The following is a 23,710-nucleotide window of genomic DNA, read 5'->3' as shown; positions in this document are numbered from 1 at the left end:
ATAGCTAAGACTACTTGTCGTGTAACATTAGTCAAGATGATCTGCGGTTCGAGAACTGGTCGTGATCTGTCTAGATCTTCTTCTTGACCAGTTGTTGAAGTTCAGTCTCTTCTTGTGACTTCCTCTTAGAAGTAATGGGTGGGGAGGTAGCCTAGTGACTTCCCTTAGAAGTAGATTTCTGGTGTCCCCACCATGATGTTGCTGTCTCTAAAAGTAAGAGCTCAGTCAGTCCTCTTAGAAGACAGGAGAAACCCCAGAGGAATTATCCATAGTGATCTGTGACAACTCACACTCCAATGCCTGAGATTCCCCCCTTGCTGATACGCTTTTGTTTATCTGAGACCTTGCAAAAACGTGCTGACAAATATTATTTGATAAGGTGGTTGATAAATGTGCACAATATTCACAATGTGAGACTAAGGAGCACGAATAATCACAGCAAGAGGGGCAGATAGGGTGAGGATCAGCTGCAGACAAACTTAATCTGCACTGTTGACATGCCACCATCTGTAAACAATCACCTGCAACAGTGTAAACACAGAAAACAGTAGAAATTTACATAATAAAATACATCGTGATAAATCTAAAAAGTATCTAAATGCAATTCACGGCCACAAATTTAGACTAAAAGGCCGAAATGATAAGGATATATGCCACAAAAGGGACCCATATGACCGTCCAACCGTCTGCTTCGGCAATGAAGGAGAGAGTGACTAGAGATGGGCTCAGGTCATGCGGGACCGTTTTGGCACTATAGTGGAGGCTACTCATGGGTGAGTGATATTACGATCGCTTCAGGGAATTGAAAGGGATTCAAGTTTCTACTTAACCGTCGAAAGGAGAAGGGAGATAAGCAATAAGCATGAGTCAGGATAAGGAAAAATAAGAAATATTGAGGTTAAAATGGAACATCATAAAATGTGCACCCAAAAAACAGAAATGGTGAATAGAAATGGTTTTGTAATAATTCGATCAAAATCTCACAAATCATTTCATCTTTGAATGTTTGGAGCAAGCATGTTGTCCAGGGTGTATGTTTAAAACTAAAAGCAAACCATTTGACTCAATCTCAAAAATATTGACAAAACCATGCAATATAACTTATAATGTTAACAAGGTCAAATCAGCCAGGACATCAACAGTCAAAGAGGTTGCAGTTCAGGAATAATTGTGGTCTTTTTGGGTGGGATTTTTTTTATAAAAGCAAAATTGTCAGAAAGAAGGTGGTAAAAAAATTAAACCTGTTCTGAAAAGCTGACATCCGGCTGCCTCTAGGTACCATGCAGACATGCATCATTGTGTGATCTTCAGTGAAGCATAGAGGTACTGCAGCAAGTTAAAGATTATCAATGTGTTCAACGTAAGAAGAGATGTTTACCTTTCCCTTCTTCTGTGCTGGACGGTAGCTCTTCCTGGAAACATCACACTGAGCATGCTCAGCTGCCAGCAGCGTCATGGACGGCTGTATCAATATCACGTGCATGGTGCGAGTGGGTATGAAATCCTCCATTGCTTTGATCTGTTCCTCCGTGGCTTCAGGACGATCTTCATCTGTCATCACTGAAGTAATATGAGTGAGTGATATTGACACTGTTTTGGGTAATATTACAGCAATAAATGGGACACCATAAATAGGCTTCACACATTGTAACATTGTGGAGGAAAACAATAGGAACAAAAGACCAAAACTCAAGCAAAACAGCCTTATATGATGGAAATGCCTATGTACAGACTTAAATGGTTGTGGATCATTTCAGAAATACATTGTTATCTACAACAAGCTTTGAGATCAGAACGGTTCAGTGATACAGAAGGTTATAACAATCATTACGTGGAACTATGTGGAAACCCCAATGTACCAGGTATTTCTTCTCGACTTTTCCTAATTTCAACACAGGTTAATCCATGATTCAGGTAATAATAAGACCCAAAGACCATTACTTTTCCTATCCTCTAACATAAACTTTTAAACTGTCACATAATAATGATCTCTTTGTAAAAGAGGCCTCTGGTGCTCAAACGACAACAGTACTTACAAGATTTGGATTTTACGATGTATAGGGCTGATACTGATGATCCCAGGCACAGTGCAGGAACTTCTCCACGCGGTGATACAAGGTCGAGCTGACATTCAGGTGACATGGACCAATCAGAATCTTCATGATGGATGTCTCGTGGAAGAACAGAGCCTCATGTCCATCCTCTGTCACAGATGACTTACTTCCTGCTGCTTTGAACAAAACATCAGACCCAGATATTTAGTCAAAGAAGATGAGCGTAACAAAGATTACGAACTTTGCATGACAGAGACAGACGAGTAATGTTTAGAGTAAAGTTGTTATTTTCCACTTATCCTGACTCTCATACTATTTGCTCCTCTCTACATGAACCCGAGATATGATGGACACATTCTGTGTTATGTTCAATGAGAAAAGTAAAATATCTGACTCGAACACATTCTCCAACCTTGCTCAGAAACCGACTCTTCTAAATATGAAATTTTTAGAGTAAAATTAATATTTTATACTTATCCTGACTCATGCTTATTTGCTTGTCTTCTTCTTCTGGCTTAACCTAGTGGAACACTTGTATCTCCCAATTGAAGTTCCCTTCAATAAAGAATCACTCATTAGTACTCACCACGAAGTTACCTCCCCTTCTGTAAGCTGAACGAGGGCTTCACTCCAAGCCCATGTGCCTCACTCTCTCCTTTTTACTTTGAGCCCAACACTTTTTTCCCCGAGAAATCCAAAGTGTTAAGTGGGAGGACGGGAGGGTTTATTCATGAGTCAGGATAAGTATAAAAATATTAATTTTTTACTCTAAAAATTTCATATTTTTTTCTTATCCTGACTCATGCTTATTTGTTTGTAGAATCCTACGGATTAGGAGGTGGGATTATATATACTTTGGATTTTACTAATTAGTGATTTGAAGTGATATGATTGTAATAACCGTTATGGGAACTTCATGAAGGCACTGAACTGAATTCCTGCTGTTAATGTAACAGCTGCCTTTAAAGAAGGTTATTACAATTTACTGCATATAATAAAAGTATATAGAACATTAATTAAGCTAAGGCCATTAATGTGATAGCATAAACTGTTGATAGTTTATAATGAATACTTTTATAAGAACTAAAGTAGTAAGCTTACAATATGTATATATATAAGCTATAACAGAATTGTGCTTAAGGTATAAAGATAGCTAGCTGTAGTAATAATAGTAACCAACTACTGACAGTTTGTTAACTTATACATGTTATGAAATGAACATATGACTGAGCTTAAGGAGAAGAACTTAAGCTGAACATATATATAATAGTAGAAACTTCGTAAGAGTTGTAGGTATATATATATTATGATATAAATCATAGTACTTGAGCTTAAGATAATATTTTAACTTAAGCAAATATATATAGATAGCATGTAGCTATTAGTACTGTTATCAGATAAGTTATAAAATCAACAAGATAGACTTATCTTCTCCGTGGAACTGTCAACTGTTGAGCGAGGACCATGGGACCTAAATGGTGGATACCTGAGACATCCTTTGGTGGTGATATCTCTCAAATAGTAGTTGGCAAACACCATATCGGATCTCCAAAACATCCCTCCATGATGGTATTCAATGAGCAATTTCCATGTAAAGCCAAAGTTGAAGCTAGTGCTCTAATTTTGTGAGGGATTAGTAGCACTTGGAGGGTCCAGTCCATCTGCCTTGTAGGCTCTTAGTATGACAGTTCTGATCCAAATAGAAATGGTAGTGGGCTTACACTTCTGTCTGTGAGGCGGTAGATATAGGGATAAACAATCTTTGAATTTCCCTCTACTTTGCTTGGATCTTTGGAGATATATTTTCAGTGCACGTACAGGGCAAAGTGGTAAGTCCATCAGATCCTGCGGTCCAAGTATGGATGAGAGAGCTGGGACATGGAACAACCTGTCTGGTTGACCTGGTAGTTGATTTTTCGGCTATAAAATCCCAGCTGGTCCCAGATGAGCCGATGTTATGAATATCGCCAAATCGTGTTCTCTCAGAATCCAAAGCGTGAATTTCAGACATCCTGGCGCAGTGGCTAACGCTTAGCAGGAATAAGGTTTGTGGGTCAATGATTCATATGACGCAGATAACAATGGCTCGTGTAAGCCTCACTTGTGAGGTGTTGAAGTACCACATTTAGATCCCAGGCTGGCTGGAAACTTCCGTTTCTGATCTTCCAATCGAAAGGCACGCGTAACAAAGGCGAAGTAACTCTGGTGTTTTTAGTCAATTTGGACGCCCGTTCTCATTGTTATGACTGAACTTATGGCTGCAAGATAAGTGGACAGTGTAGATCCTTTTAGATTCTTAGTTTGACGTGAGGAAACATAAGAAATCTGCCACTTGAGGATGTGTAGCAAATCTGGCTGAAAAATCCTTTCTTAGCAGCATAATTGACAAATCTGAGCCATTTGTCATCGATAAGTTACTGGTAGAGTTACGTAGTGCAAGCGTGACCGCCCACCACTCTGGTGGAATAACCTCTCTTATTCAAACATGCCTTGATACAATCCACACGTGAAAGTCGGAATGCTTCTGGTGTTTTGTGCACTTGTTTGGTGTCGCGGATGTATCAGTAGATTGGAGCGTGAGTGGGAGCTGAAGTACTGGTTTTCCGATTCCTAGTATGAGGTCTGGAAACCACGCTCGGCTGGCCAGTAAAGCATGACCAAAATCAGATCGAGGCTCTTCGCTTGACTGATTTTTAGCAAGACTTGTGGGGATTAACATGGGCCGGGGAAAGCGTCACGCATTTAGTCCCGCCCATGATATGCTTAGTCCGCTGCCCAAGCCAACGGATCTGGCACTGGCGATCACGAAGGTTGTCAGTTGATTGTTGAATCGAATTGGGCAAATAGGTCTATCAGAGGAGATCCTATTTCCATGATTATCTGATTGAATATCTCTGTGGAGCATCCATTCTGTGTCCTTGACACGCTTGGTGCGGCCGAGAGAGAGCGTCTGCTAACACATTCTTTGCTCCTGGAATGTGGCAGGCTTTGATATCGTATGTTTAGACTGCTTCCAATTTCATCGAACAGTCTTGAAACATCGAGTGAGAAGATTCAGTGATCTTGTTGACCCTTGTTTGTTCACATAAAAGCGCCACTGTTGAGTTGTCTGTGTGAATCATTAACTGAGCGTTCTGTAATAGGTTGCTCCAGTGACCTATGGCGTTTATGACTGCTTGCATCTCTAGCAGATTTATGTGACATAAGCTCTCTTGAATGCTCATAGGCCTGACGCTTGTCCTGCCGTAAGGTGGGCTCCCAACCTTTTAGTGACGCGTCCACGTAGAGATGTGTTTTCGATTCCGGCTCTACTAAGGAGACGCCTGCGCAAACATTCAATCTCTTGGTCCACCAGAGTAGATGTGGTTTGATGTAATCTGGTAGACTGAACGGTAGAGGGTCCTCGAGATGGGCATTGATGAGGACTTGTAATGGACGTAATTGAAGCCTGCCTCTGAGTGTCAAGTCTTGAGCTGATGTGAGTAGTCCCAGTAGCCTCTGCCACTGACGTAGTGGTAACGGAGAGAGTAGGGCTTGGGGGATCAGTTGTTGTATCTTGATCCATCTGTCCTCCGGGACTACCATACGATTCTGCGCTGTAAGGAATCGTATACCTAGAAACTGCAGATCCTGCGTGGGCTCTAGGTCCGACTTGAGTAGATTTACTAACCAGCCTAACTATGCGCTAGTAGCTTGATTGTAAAGTTCAGCTGTAGTCTGAGACGCTTTCGTGGATCTGGATCCACCTGTATACCGGGCTGCCTATAGTGTTTCCCCCAGGCATATTTGGCAGGGCGCAGCCTGCCCTTTTATTTAGCTTCCTGCCCTTTTATTTAGCTCTGCCCTTTCATTTAGCTTTGCCCTTTTGAATCGCCAGATATATCTGCCCTTTGAAAAATCCAATATTTTCCTCGGATTTTAACAAAGGCAGGAGTTAGCTCCTTCCCGATGTTTTTGTTGTGCAATAAAACTACCTATTTAAGCCATGGCGCTTGCTTTGTTCATTTGCATTCTGATTCACAATGCCAACCAAAGAAAGAACAAAGAGGAAAAGAGAAGAAGCTGTGAAGGCTGAAGTGAGGAAGTGTCGACGACTCCTTGATTTCTTCAAGGCCAAACAGGTACGACTTGACAATGACTTCCGCCATTTTGAACCGATAAGGCAAAATTAGAAAACATTTCCAGCAATAATCTAGGTTCATGTGATCTCTTTATAGCTAATTAAACATGCTCATTCTCTCTCTCTGTTATGTTTAAGAACATTTGCTGTAAATACTTTACGCCCATATCTTATTTTAGTCTTTTGTGAGGAGAAAATAAAACTTAATGAAACAAAGGGAAGCCATATCGACATGATCACTTCAGATTATTCAAGTTTTTTTCTTTCCTTTTCCATTTCAATGCTTGTCTCAAGTATTTAAAACACACCGTGATTGTTATCCTCTCTAATATTACGATTGTGAATAGATTCTAATATGTTTTTGTACTTTTAATTCTTCTTGTTTAGTCGACCTCGCTTCTGAAAGAAATCTTCGAAGCACGTATTTTTATTTCGATTTTCTAGATATACACAAAACCCTCTCGCTTGCTATAGTAAATATTTGCGCTTGGGTATATCTGTTGAAATTTTATTTACTCTTTGTAAATGTACGATTATCAAGTAATAATTCCACACCTAAATAGATACAGGAATCGAAGCCACTTCAAACATGTCTATTTCTGAACGTATCTAAGTGTATTTTTTGCACTGCATACATGTAGTTTTTCATATTCTAAAATATCGGTAGAGATACTAAATTATTTTTTTTCTTTGAAGTTCGTAGATTTTGTGGTGGATAAGGTGTCTACAATAAACAAAGGCAATTTTTACCTGTCTCCATATCTAGTCTTAAAGATTTTCAATACTAAAAATAATTGTTCCAAACTTTTGTGTATATTTATCTGATATTTTAAACTAATTTATCCTCAACTGAAATGTTTTTTCTGTGTGTGAAAAATTACTTTCATTGGGTATTTTTACTATTCTTATTTTCTTAATATTCAAAGGATGTTTTCTTATTACCAATTTACAAAATACAATAAATTTTGTCTGGAAATAAACTGACTTGTATGTGTATTTCAGGCCCGATGTAGAAGATTCCGAGCTTGTTAGCTATGACATCGACAAGCCGGTTGTCATCCAGTGACCCAGCTCCTCAGAAGAAGAAAGATGCAGGTCACAAGCTTGTCTTCGATACCAAGTGGAAACAAGGTCGCCTCATGGCTAAAATACGCTGAGGATGCGAAACGAGGAGGGTGAAACAAGCTGCATGATGTTTTGTTCTGTTTGCACTAAGTGGAATGTGAAAGGACGAAAATGGATCCATGGTTTGGACACAAGTTGGATGTCAAACCGTAAGACTGGACAAAATTACTTTGCATGAGAACTCTCAAATGCACCAGGAAGCAGTCAAACTTGAAAAGGATGATGCTGTGTCCATTCATGACATATTTCATAGTTATTCTGAGCAGGAAACGCCATCACTGGTAGATGCACAGAAAGTTTTGTTCTTTTTGATCAAGCACAATTTGCCACATACGACATTGTTTGGACCTCTCATAGACTTGTGTGCTGAACTTGGTGCTCCCAATATAGCCAAACTGAACCATGGAAAGAATGCCACGTACACTGGACATAAAACAGTTCAGGAATTTCTTGAATGTCAGGCTGAGGTGGTAGAAGAACAAGTCCTACAGAAGATGAGAGAGAGCAATTCATTTGGCTTGATGCTTTGACGAATCACACAGATGTGTCAACCAGAAAACACCTTGCATTCTGTAATGCTATCTGGAAAATGGAGAGGCGAAACTTGCATTTCTCCAGGATGCTGAAATTCCTAATGGAACGGCAGACACTATTGTAGAGAATGTGAAGGACTATCTACACGAGACTGACTTGGACCAGAATAAAATGACCTGTTTTGCAAGTGATGGTCCAGCTGTTATGACAGGCAAAAGGAATGGAGTAGTTGCTCAACTGAAGAGAGACAATCCTGCTTTGGTTGATGTCCACTGTGTGAACCATAGACTGCAACTGGCTGTTAGTTCAGCCTTCAAATCAGTGACTGAAATCGAATCAGTTGATGAAATGCTAATGGGACTTTTTAAGTACTATCATTACAGTACTGTAAGATCCAAGAGCCTTGAGCAGATGCAGACATTGACCAGAGAAATGGAAAACACTGCAGATGACACAGACACATGTAATGTGACAATCAAAAAGGCTGTCCACACTCGATGGCTGAGTCATGAAAAAGCTGTTCATGCTGTCAGGAGAAGCTATCCTGCAATCCTTGCTGACCTTGAGAATGCAGTTGGTATGGGGAATGACAAGCTGGCTGGTGACAAACAGAGTGTGACTGCCAAGGTCTGTACAAACAGCTCATGTCCTACCACAAGTTCTATTTCATCTTGCTTCTGTGTGACGCCTGTTCACTCCTGTCAGGATTGACAAAGATGTTTGAGAGGAGAGATCTAGACTTAAGTGTTGTTGAGCCTCAGATGAGAAGTTGCTTGGCATCTTTGAAAAAGATGAAGGACAAACCTGGTCCATACCTCTCCCGCGTGGATCAACTTGGAGAGCAGTATAACCTGGAGAAAAGTGATAGCAGGAGAACAGATGTCTCAAGGTCAAAGACTCTGTTCTTGGATAAACTGATAGAGAACCTGGAGGAGAGAATGAAGGTCACCCCATCCTGACAAGCCTATCTGCACTGGATCTGAGGAAGGCTGGAGACTCTTCATTCCTGACATTCCATGGTGATGCTGAGGTATTGGAAATAAATTCACTCAAACTGATTTTGTAAAATATAACAACTTTGATATTGATAAAGGTAAATGTAAGAAATGAAAACCAACTTGTACTATTCAAAACTGGCTTTTGCACATTCATATATTGACATAATATTCAAATTTTGCAGATTACAGAACTGGCTGAGCACTTTGACCTGGATGTTGATAAAACACAGCTTGAGTGGAGTCAGGTCAAGGAACTCTTTGCTGAGGAAGTTGACACATGTTCACCATCCACCATCTTGAAGACTCTGACAAGCCTCAAGCCCCAACTGGGAGACCTCTACCCAAACATTGTGAAGCTCCTGAGTATCCATGCTACAGTGATCCTTTCGACATCAGAGGTTGAGAGAGTCTTCTCCAGGGTAAAACTCATTGTGACAGACCATAGGAACAGGCTGAAAGTGAATAACTGCACCAAGCAACTTATGGTCAGCATGAATGCTAAGTCATCTACTGACATTGACTTGAGGACGTGTGTGGCCAAGTTCTTGGCACGAAAGAAGAGAAGAATATGAACAAATAATTTATGAACTTGCATCAACTGATGTCAGCCACAGTAAATTACTGAACCCTTAATTGTTGTGCCTTTTTGTTTTCTGAATGCCCTTTTGAGTTTTAAAGTGCCCTTTTTTCTCTGAGTCTACCCTGCCCTTTCATTATCCTGGGGGAAACACTATAAATGTATCATGCTTGAAACGCTGGTGGTTTACATATAGAAATTCTCTGTTGAATGTGCTCATGTTGTAAAATGAGACGATACTTCTCTTTGGAATTCTTTTTCGGCACTAGGAAAACTGGGGAGTAGAAACCTGGTATGATGTTTTGCTGATGCGCGAACTTCTAAGGCCTGTTTGTTTAGTAGAGACTGAACTGTTTCTCTTAACATCGGAATTTGTGCCAGATGAACCTTGAACCCTGGTGGGTTGACTGTTAACAGTGGCTTGGCCTTGAGTTGTAGATCGATATCCGTTACTGAAGGATGTTGGATACATCACGGATCTTGAAGTATTCCCCAGTTTTCCCAGTGTAGTTGTAGACGCCCACCCACTTGAGAAGGTTGTACTGGGACTGACTGGGGGTGGAAAGACTCCAGTCGCTCCAAACCTGACTTTCATCGTTTAAATCCATCGGGCACCTCTGGATGATCTGCCTCTAGCTGATCCTCCTCTGAACTTGTTATACGGGCTTAATTTAAAGGAATCCTTGGGATTATTAACGGCCGCTAATTTCTTATCCGTGCTCTCTGTAGCCCTGAAAACTTGGACTTGCCCGAGTACCTCTGTGCTGATTGTTTAAAGGCGCGGCGCTTAATGTATCCATAGATTTAATCATGAGTACTTCTCTAGAATCTTTGATACTTCCTTGGAGACCTTGTTAATGTTGCCACCAAACAGTAAGGGTGAAGACCATGGAGCTGTGTATAGGGGCTCTGTGAATTGTTTATTCCAAGAGCAGGAGGCTAGTAATCCTTGCCGACGTGTCATGGTAGTAGTTTCAGTAAGTGCTGAAAGATGGTCTGTAAGGAATTGTTGATCTTTTTCTGCATAAGTAGAGCTGAATAGATCATCCTGTCTTCCTCATCCGTGGAGTTCTTGAACTTGGTGATGAGAGTTTAGCTTAACAGTCCTAGATCTGTTGAGTCCAAAGAACATCCTTCTGGAAATGGTATCTAACTGGGCCATCTTACTACGATCGTCTACCCTATAACTTCTGGACTTGGAATCACTGATAAGTTTAAAGTTTTCATCAATCTCCTGAGTCTTGAAAAGGGCTCCATATTATGTCCATAAAACTCTTGGCATTGAAGAATGGTAAATGGGTAAGTTGAGTTTTAGCAGATTTGGAGTAGGCTGTATCCAGTTTAGCAGGAACGGCCGCGATAGGATCCATAGGAGGCACGGTGATATGATCTACATCATCATCTAACATCAGGTAAGTTTGGGCTGTATCCTCGTTCTTAGAGGGAGAGGCCAGTTGTAATTCGCTTACCATCCAATGCCTTATCTCAGCCTCTGAGAAAATGATACCATCGTCCTCCTCTGACGTATGGTCAGTATGTCGAGTCCCTCGATCTGTAAGAAGATCTATGTGAGGACTGAGGAGAACGGACTGACGAGTGGCTAGTGTATGTAGACCTTTGGAGAAGACATCCTTCGCTGAGATTGTGGGGCTTCGTGAGCGGTGATGGCTTCGCAGACGCTCTGGACTTCTCCGGCGTTGAGGGCTACGCCGATCGCCTTCTAGGCGATGTAGAACCACTTAGCCTTCGGCGTCCCACGCCAATGTCTGAGTCAGTGTCCGATCCGACATATGGCGTTTCGCTGGACGCCCTTCGATGCATGACAAGGTGCGTGCTCGGCGAAGCGCTCCTTCCGCATGGGCTTCTTGCAAAAGGTGAGGCTCTGGCTCCTTCACGGAGGCAGCCTGGGATACCTTATGCAAAGAGCTCACCCGGGCAGGGTTGCCCTTCAGCTGAGGCGCGCTATGGATGCTCCAGAGGCCCTACAGCTGAAGCCAAAGGGCGGGCTCTGAGGCCCTGTATGACTTAATATGGGGTGGGCTCTGAGGCCCGTGGCTCTGAGGCCTCTAAGCAGAGGCAGTCTTCCATCACCCTCATTATGTGGTTGATCAAGTCACGTCCTGAAGCGTCTCACGTTGATGAGGATGTCTCTCTGCAGAGGTGACGGGACCCTCAGATAAAATTTCCTGGAGATAGAGTCGGCATCTCCAGTTGTGTGTTCATCTGGCGCTGAGGTGACGATCGCAGAAGCGGGCCGCTTTCTTGTGCATCGAACTTCTGGAATGATAATTTGGCATATCATCATCATATAATGCTAATTCTGTAACTGGTAAGATATCAGAGGCAAAATTATTAGATTTTGTTGACTTCCCTTTAGATATGAAGGTGTAGATCTTGGTGTACGCGAGTGTACGCGAGATGATATGGATGGTTTCCCTCGACTTGGACTGAGAAGACGGCAGCTCTTGAGATGCAGGTCGCTTCTTGGACATAGCGGATCACGTCCCACGCTTATCCGCCGAGGGAAACTTCAGGCATGCCACCAGCTGGTGGCGTGTCCTCAGTCAACAGTTGACATGAAATTAATTTATGCGATCTATTAGCCATGTTTGAATTCTGTTTACGGGATTTATCTGCCTTCCGTCTATAAACGGAACATAAATATTTGTCAAAGGCAGAGATAGGTAAATTGATACAAAATTTTACAACGAGAATCAAAGGAACATGGAGTAATGCAACTAGGGCATTTTAAATGTGGATCGGTATCAGAATAACGTGTTTATAACATTCTGTGCAATTTTTCATTAATGTAGCCTACTGAAGAAACACGACGAACCGCGGAATAAAACAGCAGAAACACAATTAATTATCAATTACAAATTGAATAATTATACTAGTACTACCTCTATACTAACGTATAAGAGGAACTAACTAAATATAATTAAAGGATATAGTGTGTTGGGAGACACAGGCTCTCACGTCCAGCTCACTGGGCTTAAGAAGGAGAGAGTGAGGCACATGGGCTTGGGTGGCCCTCGCTCCCCGCTTACAGAAGGGAGGTAACTCGTGGTGAGTACTAATGAGTGATTCTTTATTGAAGGAACTTCAATTGGGAGATACAAGTGTTCCAATTAGGTTCGCCAGAAGAAGAAGACAAACAAATAAGCATGAGTCAGGATAAGAAAAATAAGTTCTTATGCAGACAGTCAACTTTGACGGTCTATCAATGAGTGTATTTCTTTACGGAGAAAAGAACCACATAGTATGAGTCAGGATAAGGAAAACTTTGTATTTTTATGAAAAAGGTAGAGATCTATATATTTCCTCAGGTAACATTTCTACAAGAGAGATGTAAACATTCAATTCCAGCACTACAAAGGTACAACAAACCTAATCGGTGTCAGAATTAAGGAAGGTCCAAGATTCTTTCCTGGTTACAACTAAAGTACTTTATCTTAAGCTATCTTCCACATTTGTGTGGCATAATGGCCGTCTGCCAACACATTTCATCATTATATCTATCCAGTGCTACATATTCTGTCCTCACTTTTACCATGGCAACCATAAAAAAATGCAGGTCAACTTACAGTGCTTGGGCTCCATGTCTGTCATGAAGTACAGATAGTCAAACCAGAATGCTCCATACTTCTGCAGACCAAACTGCTCCGTGTATCGCTCCATGTGTTTCTCTCCATCGCTGACAAACTCCGCAGCCTGACCCTGGTTCTCGGCTGACTTGGGGTCAAACAGGGACTGACTGATGTAGTTCACCACAGTCTTGTTGTTCAGTGACTCTCCTGCCTGTAGCAGCACCATGCTCTGGATAAAAGAAGTGTGAGTGAGTGAGTTTAGTTTTATGCCGCACTCAGCAATATGCCAGCTATATGGCATCGGCTGGATAAACGAAAGTGAGGAAACAATCATGCTGCCTGACTGGCATCTTGGAAACCATCTTGGAAAGTCTGAATGGACATATACGTCGTTGTATCTGATATGATGACATTTACTTGTCACCTCCAAGTTGTTCGAGTTCCAGCAAAGAGGACACAATGAAAATCTTTAAAATACATTCCATCGAACTGAAACTTGTGAAACCGTAATGATAAATTCATATCATGTGTCTGCATAAACCAAATCAGATCACACAACTGTCATGAGTTACTCATATTTCGACACAGATAATCAGTTTTCCCATTCACCTGGAAATACTGTAGACTAGTAGATGAGTCACATTGTAGGAGTTCCTTTCCTTGGAATATTGCTGAAAGTGTCGTGAAAACCATATTCACACACTCAGTTACTCACATAGCTTGACCTCAAGATCCACATCATACTCAGCTCTTACATGCATGACATACTGAAGACTGTCAAGCTTGACTCCATCTTGAAGCTAAACATGAGTAAATGTTAACCAAGACCAACTGTTGCAGCTGTAACAAAGCAGTGTCCTACATACCCTCGGATCACCCTCGTCCTTGGCCCCACAGATGCACATGCCCGTGGAGGATACCGCAGCGTAGTGACACCACACTGCGCATCGAAGAAGGTGATCCCATGCATCAGAATATCAGAAGAGAGGCCCTCGGAGTCCAGATACAGGAAAGGATGGTAGTTGATTCTCCCTGTGGAGGCGTACTGGCTAGAAGACTCCTTCACCTTCTCCGTTAACTGCAAGACATTATTTTTGTATATGCAACCTGTGATAATGACACTGCAACCTGAACATAATTTCAGTTTTAGAAATATCTTTTACACGCTCGTGTCAGCATAATCAATAGGATGTTACAAAAAGTCTGGAATCGTAATCAAATTTATACAAACCTGTAGAGGTTATGAATTTGAAGAAAGTCCTCCTTGGGGTACATATAAGCATTAAAATGTCCATTTTAAATCCTAAGACAGTTGTAACTATATTTTTCAATAAAATATTTACAAAACAAAAAACTTGTTTTGTCTTGTGAGACCAACCCTACAGGGCCCCACCGGACACCCTACAGCCAAGAGCAGGTAACTCTGCGCCGTCTACCTCATTACCTCACTTTTCATGCTGAGCATTATCAGACCCGAGATGGTGGTGGTGGAGATATCCCAAGGAGGACTTTCTTCAAAGAATTCATAACCTCTACAGGTTTGTATAATTCTTTTCATCAGAAGTCCTCCTTGGGGTACATATAAGCATAAGACAAACTCCCAAAGATATTTGAGACCAGGGAGTGGCATTCTGTCTGGCAACAACTAAACCTGTGGAGGAGTGAAATCTACAACCAATACAGAAATAGAAAAACACACTTACCTGACAGCTCATGTCAATCAGTCGGGGCGGGCGCATGGCTAGGGGAAATAGAGAGCCCAAGCTAATACGTCAATTGGCTCAAATCAATTATGACATAAAACCCCACACCCAACCATTACAATGGAAAGTAATGTATGGGGACATGCCGAAACAACTCCCAACCTTAATAGCCCAAACCAGAGAAGTGGCGAGAGGTATCAGGAAGGGAAAGTAAAAACGCTTAAAGCCAATAACCAAGTCGAGTTAATAAGTACTGCAAACTAATGCTCGAATGCACCCCTCCTGTTTGGAAGAGGGCTTGCGGGACCTCGATAAAACCCAGAGAAATTATTAGTCTCGCTAAAACTTACTGAAATCGAGGCAGTACAAACGCTATGCATTGTATGCGAGTGAAAAGCAGGATAAAACACCCCCCAAAGCGGCTCGCCGTGAGGAGGGTAAGTGTAAACCACCATTACCCAAAGTGCTGATTAACACAGACTCCGAATACCAAAGTCTTGGGAAGAGGGAAAAACTGATAGCGTACAAAATCCCCTTATTAGTGGCGTAGCCAAACATGTGTTGGCTCACTATTACACTAACCTGGTCATGTGACATGCAGCTTGAAGAGAGGCATACCAAACAGTGACCGTGGGGGTTCGTACCCAATTCCGTCGCAAGGCGGGTTAACAGCATATGACTGGTTATAGCGTTCAAAACCGGCCCTGCCCTCTCTTGCCTTAAGTGAAGAGGGCGTGGGGCGGTATGTACACCCAAACCGACCCAACCCAAAATGGTGGTAAGGCTTGTACGATGTAGTGATATGAACCATATGTCGACATTGAACACAGAACCGATACCAATGACCAGTTACTAATTTGGTCAGGGTGGCAGGACACTCTCCACTGGAGAGAACCGAAGACCGAACCGTGCATGATCCTTAGAATGCAATTTAATCAAGTCGATAATGGCGAATGAAGGCCTTCTGCGGCTCCAAAGAAGCGACAGAACCGTGAGGTTGACAATTCAGTACACTTTAAGTAAGAGTGATCAACACTGATCGACAGAAGCGTGAGGTTGACAATTCAGTACACTTTAAGTAAGAGTGATCAACACTGATCGTGAGGTTCCCAGACTCAACTGTTATTCTAAAACCCCGATGAGCCAGTCGCCTAGGTACGGGTGACAACACCGGCACTAGCTGCGATCTGGCTATCTGGGCTGTAATAAACCTCAATTTCGTGAACACCCTTGGCGCCGTATCATAGCCTAAGGGGAGCACACGAAACTGGTAGCACGTCCCGTCTAAGAAGAACCGAAGGTAAATCTTGAAATCAGGGTGCAATAGACAAGGTGGTACGCGACCTCGAGGTCGATTGACGTGCACCAATCCCCTATCTCGACAGATGATATCACCATGAGCGCGGTGTCTCCATTTTGAAGGACAGTACCTCTATTAACTTGTTCAGCTCTCAGATGAGAATGCGTCTGAACATTCCGTTCTTAATGGCAACAAGGAAATATACGGAGTCAAACCCCACATTTTACTGACCATTGGAAACCACCTCGATGGTTGCCTTGCCCAGCAGAGACTGGATCTCGGCACGGAGTATTTTCGCCGCCTTACGGGAAGCAGACACTGGCCTGTCACACTTCTACCGGGGTTTGTAGCAGAATACAGTAAACCCCTGCAGTCGGCAACATAACGTTTGCCGGTGCCTGGGCACCTGAGGGATTAACGAGAAGCTCGACAGACTTCCGTATTCCTCGAAACAGTCCCGGTCGCCATAGGCCCATAACCACCCTCATCATTTGGCTGGCACAGCTACAATGCAGTCCCTAGCCAGATGAGAGTTGACCTCCTTCAGATGAAAAATCACCGGCACTCTTGCCCCTTTCCACCAGCTCCCTCAGCAGAGCTGATAGATGCGGCGAGTGGAGCATACAGCTCGTTGAGCTGTTAAGGGGAAACAACAGCAGACTGACGGTAGAGTGTGAGGCCTTGCCCCGGATGCCTTGCTGGAAGCAGGCTTCCCTCTGGGAGGCGAACTCTAACGGTTCGGGGTATTTGACACGGACAACACCTGAGGCAACACATTCTATCTCGCACTTGCCTCAGGAACGAACCTACTCAGTGTTAAGTTCAAAGTAGCGAAAAGAGCCGAAGCTCAAATCAACTTGTACACTGTATGAGCCTGAACCCCGGTTTCGAGGTACATGGCAGTAGCCTGATAAATCAGGGTATCCCAAGCACTCAGACAGACCTCGGAGCGTCGAGGTGACCGACACACCCGGCACACTCGATAGCTTCTTGGTCAAAGCATCGACATCAGGCCGAGACCTGAACTACCGGCGCTGGGAAACTGCGCCCTACCAGTGCCGAAGCCCGGGTCGGTGCTTCGGGGTTCAGAGCATCCGCGGAGCCAAAGCTCTGCGGTTCTAGACCGAACCCCAATCCCGAGACACGTAGGAGTAGCCTGATAAATCAGGGTTCCCCCAGTACTGTCTCCAAAAGCTCACTGAGCATATAGTCAAACATAGCCTATAGCGCTATATAAATACCCATAGATATACATTTATAATATATATATATATAAGTGCTCAGGTCGGGAGGTTAGACCTCGGTGCGTCGAAGTGATCGGTAGCTCCGTCACACTCAACAGCCTCTTGGCCAGGGCGTCGATAGACATCAGGGCAAGACCTGATGTTAACAGCGCCGGGGATCTGCTCCATACAGGGGCCGAAGCCCAGGTTGGTGCTAGTCCGAACCCCGGTCCCGAGACACATGGGAGTAGCCTGGCAATGCAGGGTTCCCCTGGTGTACACAGGCAGACCTCGGAGCGTCGAGGCGATCGGCAGCTCGGTAGCTCCGTCACACTCTACAGCCTCCTGGCCTGGGCGTCGATAGACATCAGGATGAGACCTGAGCTACCGGCACCGGGGATCTGCGCCCTACCGAGGCCGAAGCCCGGGTCGGTGCTAGTCCCCAGGTTCAGAGCGTCCCCTGAGCCGAAGCTCGGGTCCGATCGTCCCCGGGAGGTCGGACCCTTCCCGGAGCCGGAGCACGGGTCGGGACCTCACCCAAAAGATGCGCCAGTGTAATCTCTACCCATAGACTCGGTACCAATCTCCTCTCGGAGTCTGGAAACCACATCTGAGATAAGAGCGTGCACCGACGATCTGCGTTGCTGCTATAAGTACGAAATGAATCGTTAGGGTAGCAACATTGTTTGTGGGGGAGGAGTAGGCGTGGGGACGATAAAGGGATTTCCTTAGAAACCTTTCATCAAAAATTATCCCCCGCCTGAAGCAGATTGGTGAAAAACATAAAATCTGCGTGCCTGAAAGAATGCGCGTGAGGCACAGAAACCCAGGCAAAAAACAAAAACAAAACAAAAACACAACCTCGGCCACTATGAGCCACGTTGTGTATAAACGTATGAAATGTGTATGTGTAACATAACACAACATAACATAACAGGAATATTGACGTAAGGGCGCTTATTATGAACATCCTTGATCGTTGTGAGAATATGAACATATGAAGCCCATCTAACGCCCGTGCATAAAGAAAGGAACCATACATACAGATTGAGACTCTTTTACACTCATCGTATCAGTTGGAGAGCAAACTCGAAACGAACACCACGCACATCTATTCAACAGAACGGCAGCATGAAAAGTGAGGTACGAGGTAGACGCTAATATAGAGTTACCTGCTCTTGGCTGTAGGGGTCAGGTGGGGCCCTGTACAACAAAAGATGGTGGTCTCATAAGACAAAACGAATTTTTTGTTTTGTAAATATTTTATTGAAAAATATAGTTACAACTGTCCTAGGATTTAAAATGGACATTTTAATGCTAATATGTACCCCAAGGAGGACTTCTTCTGAAAAAGAATTGCAAGTTTACATTACTGATCATTGTGATGACAGACGAGACAATTCTGTACACATTATCGTATTTGTACGGCTGCATCATGATGTGGCATGTACAGCATAAAACAGTAACAAAACTTGGTCCTCTTTCTTTCTTTCAAAACAGTGTATACAATACTTTAATTTGCCAGTTGGTCATCAGGGCCTGCTGCCGCCTGCAGGCTTTAAAATCTGCAGGCCCTGAATGAAATCTGCAGGCCCTTTTGTTAAAATCAAACCAATAAAATCAAAATAGACTACACTGTACACAGTTTCACACGGTTTCTACAAAATCAGTTAGCGAAGCCTATGGCGGAGAGAGAAGGTTTTAATGTACTTGTTAAAGACTGGTGTCGACAGTCCTATGCTCAAAGTGCTGAAATACCAGGAAGTGAAACTGTCTGGTATTCGTAACATGATGGATCATGAATGATTCCCGAACGTTAATAAAGAAAACAAATTATGGGAAGATTCCAGCTGAAAACAAAATTGACAGATAATTTACTGAAGGCCACAAGGGCCTGCAAATATCTGAAACTGCAGGCCCGACACAATAACAACCGGTGCTGGGCCTTCGGCCGGTGATTATTTCAAAGCTGTTTCAAAAGCAAACACAGTGTTAGTGCAGAAATATTATTTCATATTAATTTGTTCATGATTTATCCTATACACTAAGGTGTTTAAATATTTTGATGACAGGATAAATATTCTCTGCCATGGGAAGTTAGTAATGGTGAGCCACTGAAAATCAGATCTCAACTGAAATGATCAAGGCGAGGATAAAACTGAAAACATTGCTGTTTTCCCTCAATACACTATTGTTCCCAATAATTAGCTATAATACACATAATACACTAAACTACGGTTATACAACCAGCTCAAAGGGACCACTCATGTCAAAACTGTAGTTGGCGACTAACGGGATCAGGTGGTCAGGCTTCACTGACATGGTTGACGTCATTGTATCCCAACTACGTAGATCGATGCTCATGCTGTTGATCACAGGATTGTCTGGTCCAGACTCGATTATTTACAGACAGCCACCAAATAGCTGCAATATTGCTGAGTGTGGTATGAAAATAAACTCACTCACTCATCAGTTTGAATAAAATATACAAGTGGCCAGGAAAAAGGACAGTTTGTTATGTCCATCAGTTCGTAATAAGCACATTCATTAAAAATAAAATCATAGTTTACTGTAATGCTGACTACCTGCCTACCTTAAATGTGACGGAGGCCTGATGCACGTAGAATCCTATTGACAACAGTGGGGGAGAGGGCTTCCCCCTGGGTCTGTTCTCATCATATTCCTGCTCTTCATCTGTGGGGAGTATCTGAGGCACAAAGGACCATGCCCAATTCATCCACCCATCATCAGTATCCGACAGACTCCCTTCAGACTCAGGGGTTGTTTCTGTATCAGCCAAACATCATCATCATCATCATCATCATCATCATTGTCATCAGCATCATCATCACAATTGTCATCCTCATGATCATCACCACCACAACTGTCATCCTCATGATCATCACCACCACCATCATCATCACCACCACCATCATCATCACCATCATCATCATCATCACAGAACATGACATTTATCATGTGTACAAGTGACAGTAGTAATAATCAACACAGCATGTTGTCAACTTAATAATTACAGACTAACATCATATTGCTGAAATATTGCTGACTGTACATACCTGAGTTGTTGGGACTGCTCCTGGCTACCTCCTGCTGGTCCGGCTCCTGTTCCTGCTCCTCTTTCTCCACATCAAAGTCTACTGTGCCGTAATACAGTGCAATGCAAAGCTCCAGCAGTCTCAGGAACATGGGCAGCTGGGTGTCCGAGATGGACAGGTGCAGCTTCTCACAGCTCAGATTGAATCTTGTCACTCTTGGCAGCTTGGCATTAATACCATCGTAAGTCATATGGAGTCGGCAAGAGACGGAACACCGGTATAAGATCGGTTCCTGGTATGTCTCAATACGTCCACTGGTGTTTGTTTTGTCCAGACATACTGTTAGATCACAAAAGTTAATCACTTTTCGTAGAACGAGATCAGATACAGTGAGGTCAACGAACGCTCTGTCCCAATTCATGTCGGCTCCGTAACATTCAGCAGATTTGACATTTACAGATAGAACAATGTCATCCTCCACAAACTTGATTATGAGATTGTTCATGATTATATTTACATTGTTTACTATCCTATTCATCAAGCTTTGGAGGTAGCCTGGTGGTAGTTCGTCTGTAGGGTCTGGTCGTTTGGGTTTTATTCTTGCTCGAGCCTGCTGTGATGCCTTCCTTTGAGATTCTCCTGACTTGGCACTGTTGGAATCCCCATAAGCAGTATCCCTGACCTTGAGAATACACTCTATTGTGTTGACTGTTATGACAACTGGCTCAGATCCAAGCTTCGTCCAAGGAACATGTATTCTGAGCTCATGTATGTGTCCACTCTTGAACATGACAGGCAGTTGTAGGACATCTTGGAGGACATCTAGTCGGAGGTCAAGGTTGTTGAGAACCACATCTCCTCCCCACAAACTAACCTGGAAATCCTCCTGGCTGAGTTTGACATACTTGTCCACATACCCCATCAACAAGGGTGCAATATATGACTCTATTTTGAACATGATGATGTTGTTTCTTCAGTAGCTATCTCCCATCCAAAACATCATCTGAACATAATTAGATAAGCTGTAGATGACTCAAAAACAATTTTTCAATTTCTCACAATAATTTTTGTAATTCATTGTCATAGTTGTTAATATTTGATATTGCTAAAATTGATTCTAACTGATTCTAAGATCATGAAGACTGTCAAACACATATATCAAGACGACATACATCATGTATGGCAGAACAAAGCACTTTTCAGAATGTTCAAAGTCATATTACAGTAGTTTTGAAAAGCATTTGAATTCATCATGAGTTCTGATGAAAAGTATGTAAACCACAATTGCTAACTGATTTCATCGAAGCAATAATAATTTTATTTTAACATGAAATATATATATATATATATATATGACAAACATGATAATCCAAGGGATAATATGCTTTTTAAAACAAGTACCTGTCAAAAAGATGATATTGCTATCGGTAAACAATTTATCTACTTTGGTCATGTTGTCAACTCACATACTGCGCATGCACCTATTTATATGAAGAAATGCATTTGCATATGGCCTAACCAGCCACTGCAATAGATAACAATAAGGCATATATACTAAACGTGAAGTCAAATTTTATTTATAAGGCAGCTCTAGTTCCTGAATCTACAACTTCGATCGTTACACGGGCATTGATTGTAGAGTCCCAACTCATCTTACACTTAGTAATATACTATCCTGTCATGCATACCTTGTCTTAGGAACGTAATGAATTACGGATGAAATCTTCACCAATAATATTCTTCTCTGCCAACTCATTTCTCGCCATGTTTATCTGTCGCGCGCACCCGGAAGTAGAGCAGACGCTCGCATTTCCAAGGGGAAAGAACTCGTGTAGGACCAACTGCTTGTTTCGTGCGCAATTTTCATCCTAATTTTGGCCTTTATACACATTACTATATTGTCGTTGACCAAAGACTAACTACAACTACTGTTGTTGCTACTGCTCCAACTACAATACTAGTACTACTTTATTACATCTGTATAGGCTACAACTAGCTTTCTGAATGTTTGATATGTGTGTCATAAACAGAACATTCACGTCGATACCATAAACAATGGCTTCCTATAAACTGCTGTGAAACCCAGGTAGTCTGGAAATTAATTCACCAGGACACTGATCAAAACAACTATATGTTCATAACCCGGGGTTCTGTAATCTTAAATATCACTAATCCGGACGATGTCGTCCGGTTACCTTACTACCGGATTATCGGGGTTTCAGTGTATACAAATTCCAATATGTTATAAATACGTGATATAGGGTGATATATGATGTATAACATATGAAATAGTTATAAGTGAGTGAGTAAGGTTTTACGCCGCTTTTAGCAATATTCCACCAATATCACGGCGTGGGACACCAGAAAAATGAAAAACGGGCTTCACACTGTACCCATGTGGGGCATCGAACCCGGGTTTTCGGTGTGACGAGCGAACGCTTAAACCACTAGGCTACCTCACCGCCCTGAAATAGTTATAACATTGTATTACATGTATATCCACACAAAAATATGTTTGTGGTGACTGTTACCTGAACATGGCGACGCTGTCATATAAAATATGTGATGTATGTATGTTTGAGTGTTAGAGTATGGGTTTACGACGCTTTTAGCAATATTACAGCAATATCACGGCGGGGGACGCAGGAAAAGAGCTTCACGCACTGTACGCCTGAGAGGAATCGAACCAGGGTCTACGGCGTGACGAGCGAACGCTTTGACCACGAGGCTACCCTCGTCTTTGTCATATGTTTTACAAGTCTGCGACACATGTTATACTATATCAACTAGGCCTGACTTATCCACTATGCGATATATTTCCTATCAACAATTGGATGATGTTATATCAACTATGTGATGCATTATATACCAGAGCCAAATCTATCGGTCCTGGTGTGGCATCATACCCAAACAATACATGATATATCACCTCCGTGAATATTTCAGTATTGAATTCCTTTGTGCTATACTAGTAATCCGTCTCAGGGTCTCTGAACCGCAATATTTCACTTTCACCCAGCACTCTCCCGAGACCTAAAGGCCGAAACGAAGCAAGTCTTGATTTCTTCAGATTCTGAACCGCCCACACCGGGGTTCGTTTTCAATTTTAATGGAATTACATGTATTTTGATTTTTCAAAATGATGAGTTTTCCGAGACTAAGCGTTTATCTACTATGCTATTTATTGAGTATGTTATGCAAGTATTACATGTTCAGTGAGATGAATTACATTACTGTGTTATACATGTTATATCCCTATGTACTATTATATATATTCAGTCGCTATATTCCTATATCCCAGATTCCGTGTAGATTCCTGGTAAGAACACACGTGAAGATCCGGGTCTCCAGTAACCCATGCAAGAGGCGACTAACGGGTTCGGGTTCAGACTTGCTTAATTATTTTGACACATGTAATCGTATCCCAATT

General features: G+C 42.5%; 1 protein-coding gene across 1 annotated transcript in view; it reads right to left on the bottom strand.

Annotated features, from left to right (window-relative positions):
* Positions 1 to 22,053, bottom strand: part of LOC124258754 (vacuolar protein sorting-associated protein 13B-like) — an 84,733-nt gene extending 62,680 nt beyond the window's left edge. Inside the window, 9 exon segments of the mRNA XM_046692836.1 lie at positions 1,379 to 1,551; positions 1,860 to 1,882; positions 2,053 to 2,230; positions 12,996 to 13,227; positions 13,865 to 13,920; positions 13,923 to 14,076; positions 19,818 to 20,011; positions 20,302 to 21,283; positions 21,969 to 22,053. Of these exon segments, the coding sequence (XP_046548792.1) occupies positions 1,379 to 1,551; positions 1,860 to 1,882; positions 2,053 to 2,230; positions 12,996 to 13,227; positions 13,865 to 13,920; positions 13,923 to 14,076; positions 19,818 to 20,011; positions 20,302 to 21,238 (1,947 nt within the window). The 5' untranslated portion in view covers positions 21,239 to 21,283; positions 21,969 to 22,053.
* Between the last annotated feature and the right edge of the window lie 1,657 nt (positions 22,054 to 23,710).

This window comes from Haliotis rubra, unplaced genomic scaffold, assembly GCF_003918875.1.
Source record: "Haliotis rubra isolate DU_JTF1 unplaced genomic scaffold, ASM391887v1 Scf70, whole genome shotgun sequence".
Lineage (NCBI taxonomy): Eukaryota > Metazoa > Mollusca > Gastropoda > Lepetellida > Haliotidae > Haliotis > Haliotis rubra.
The sequence above is the reverse complement of the archived record's forward strand: the minus strand, read 5'-3'. Positions and strand labels throughout refer to the sequence as shown.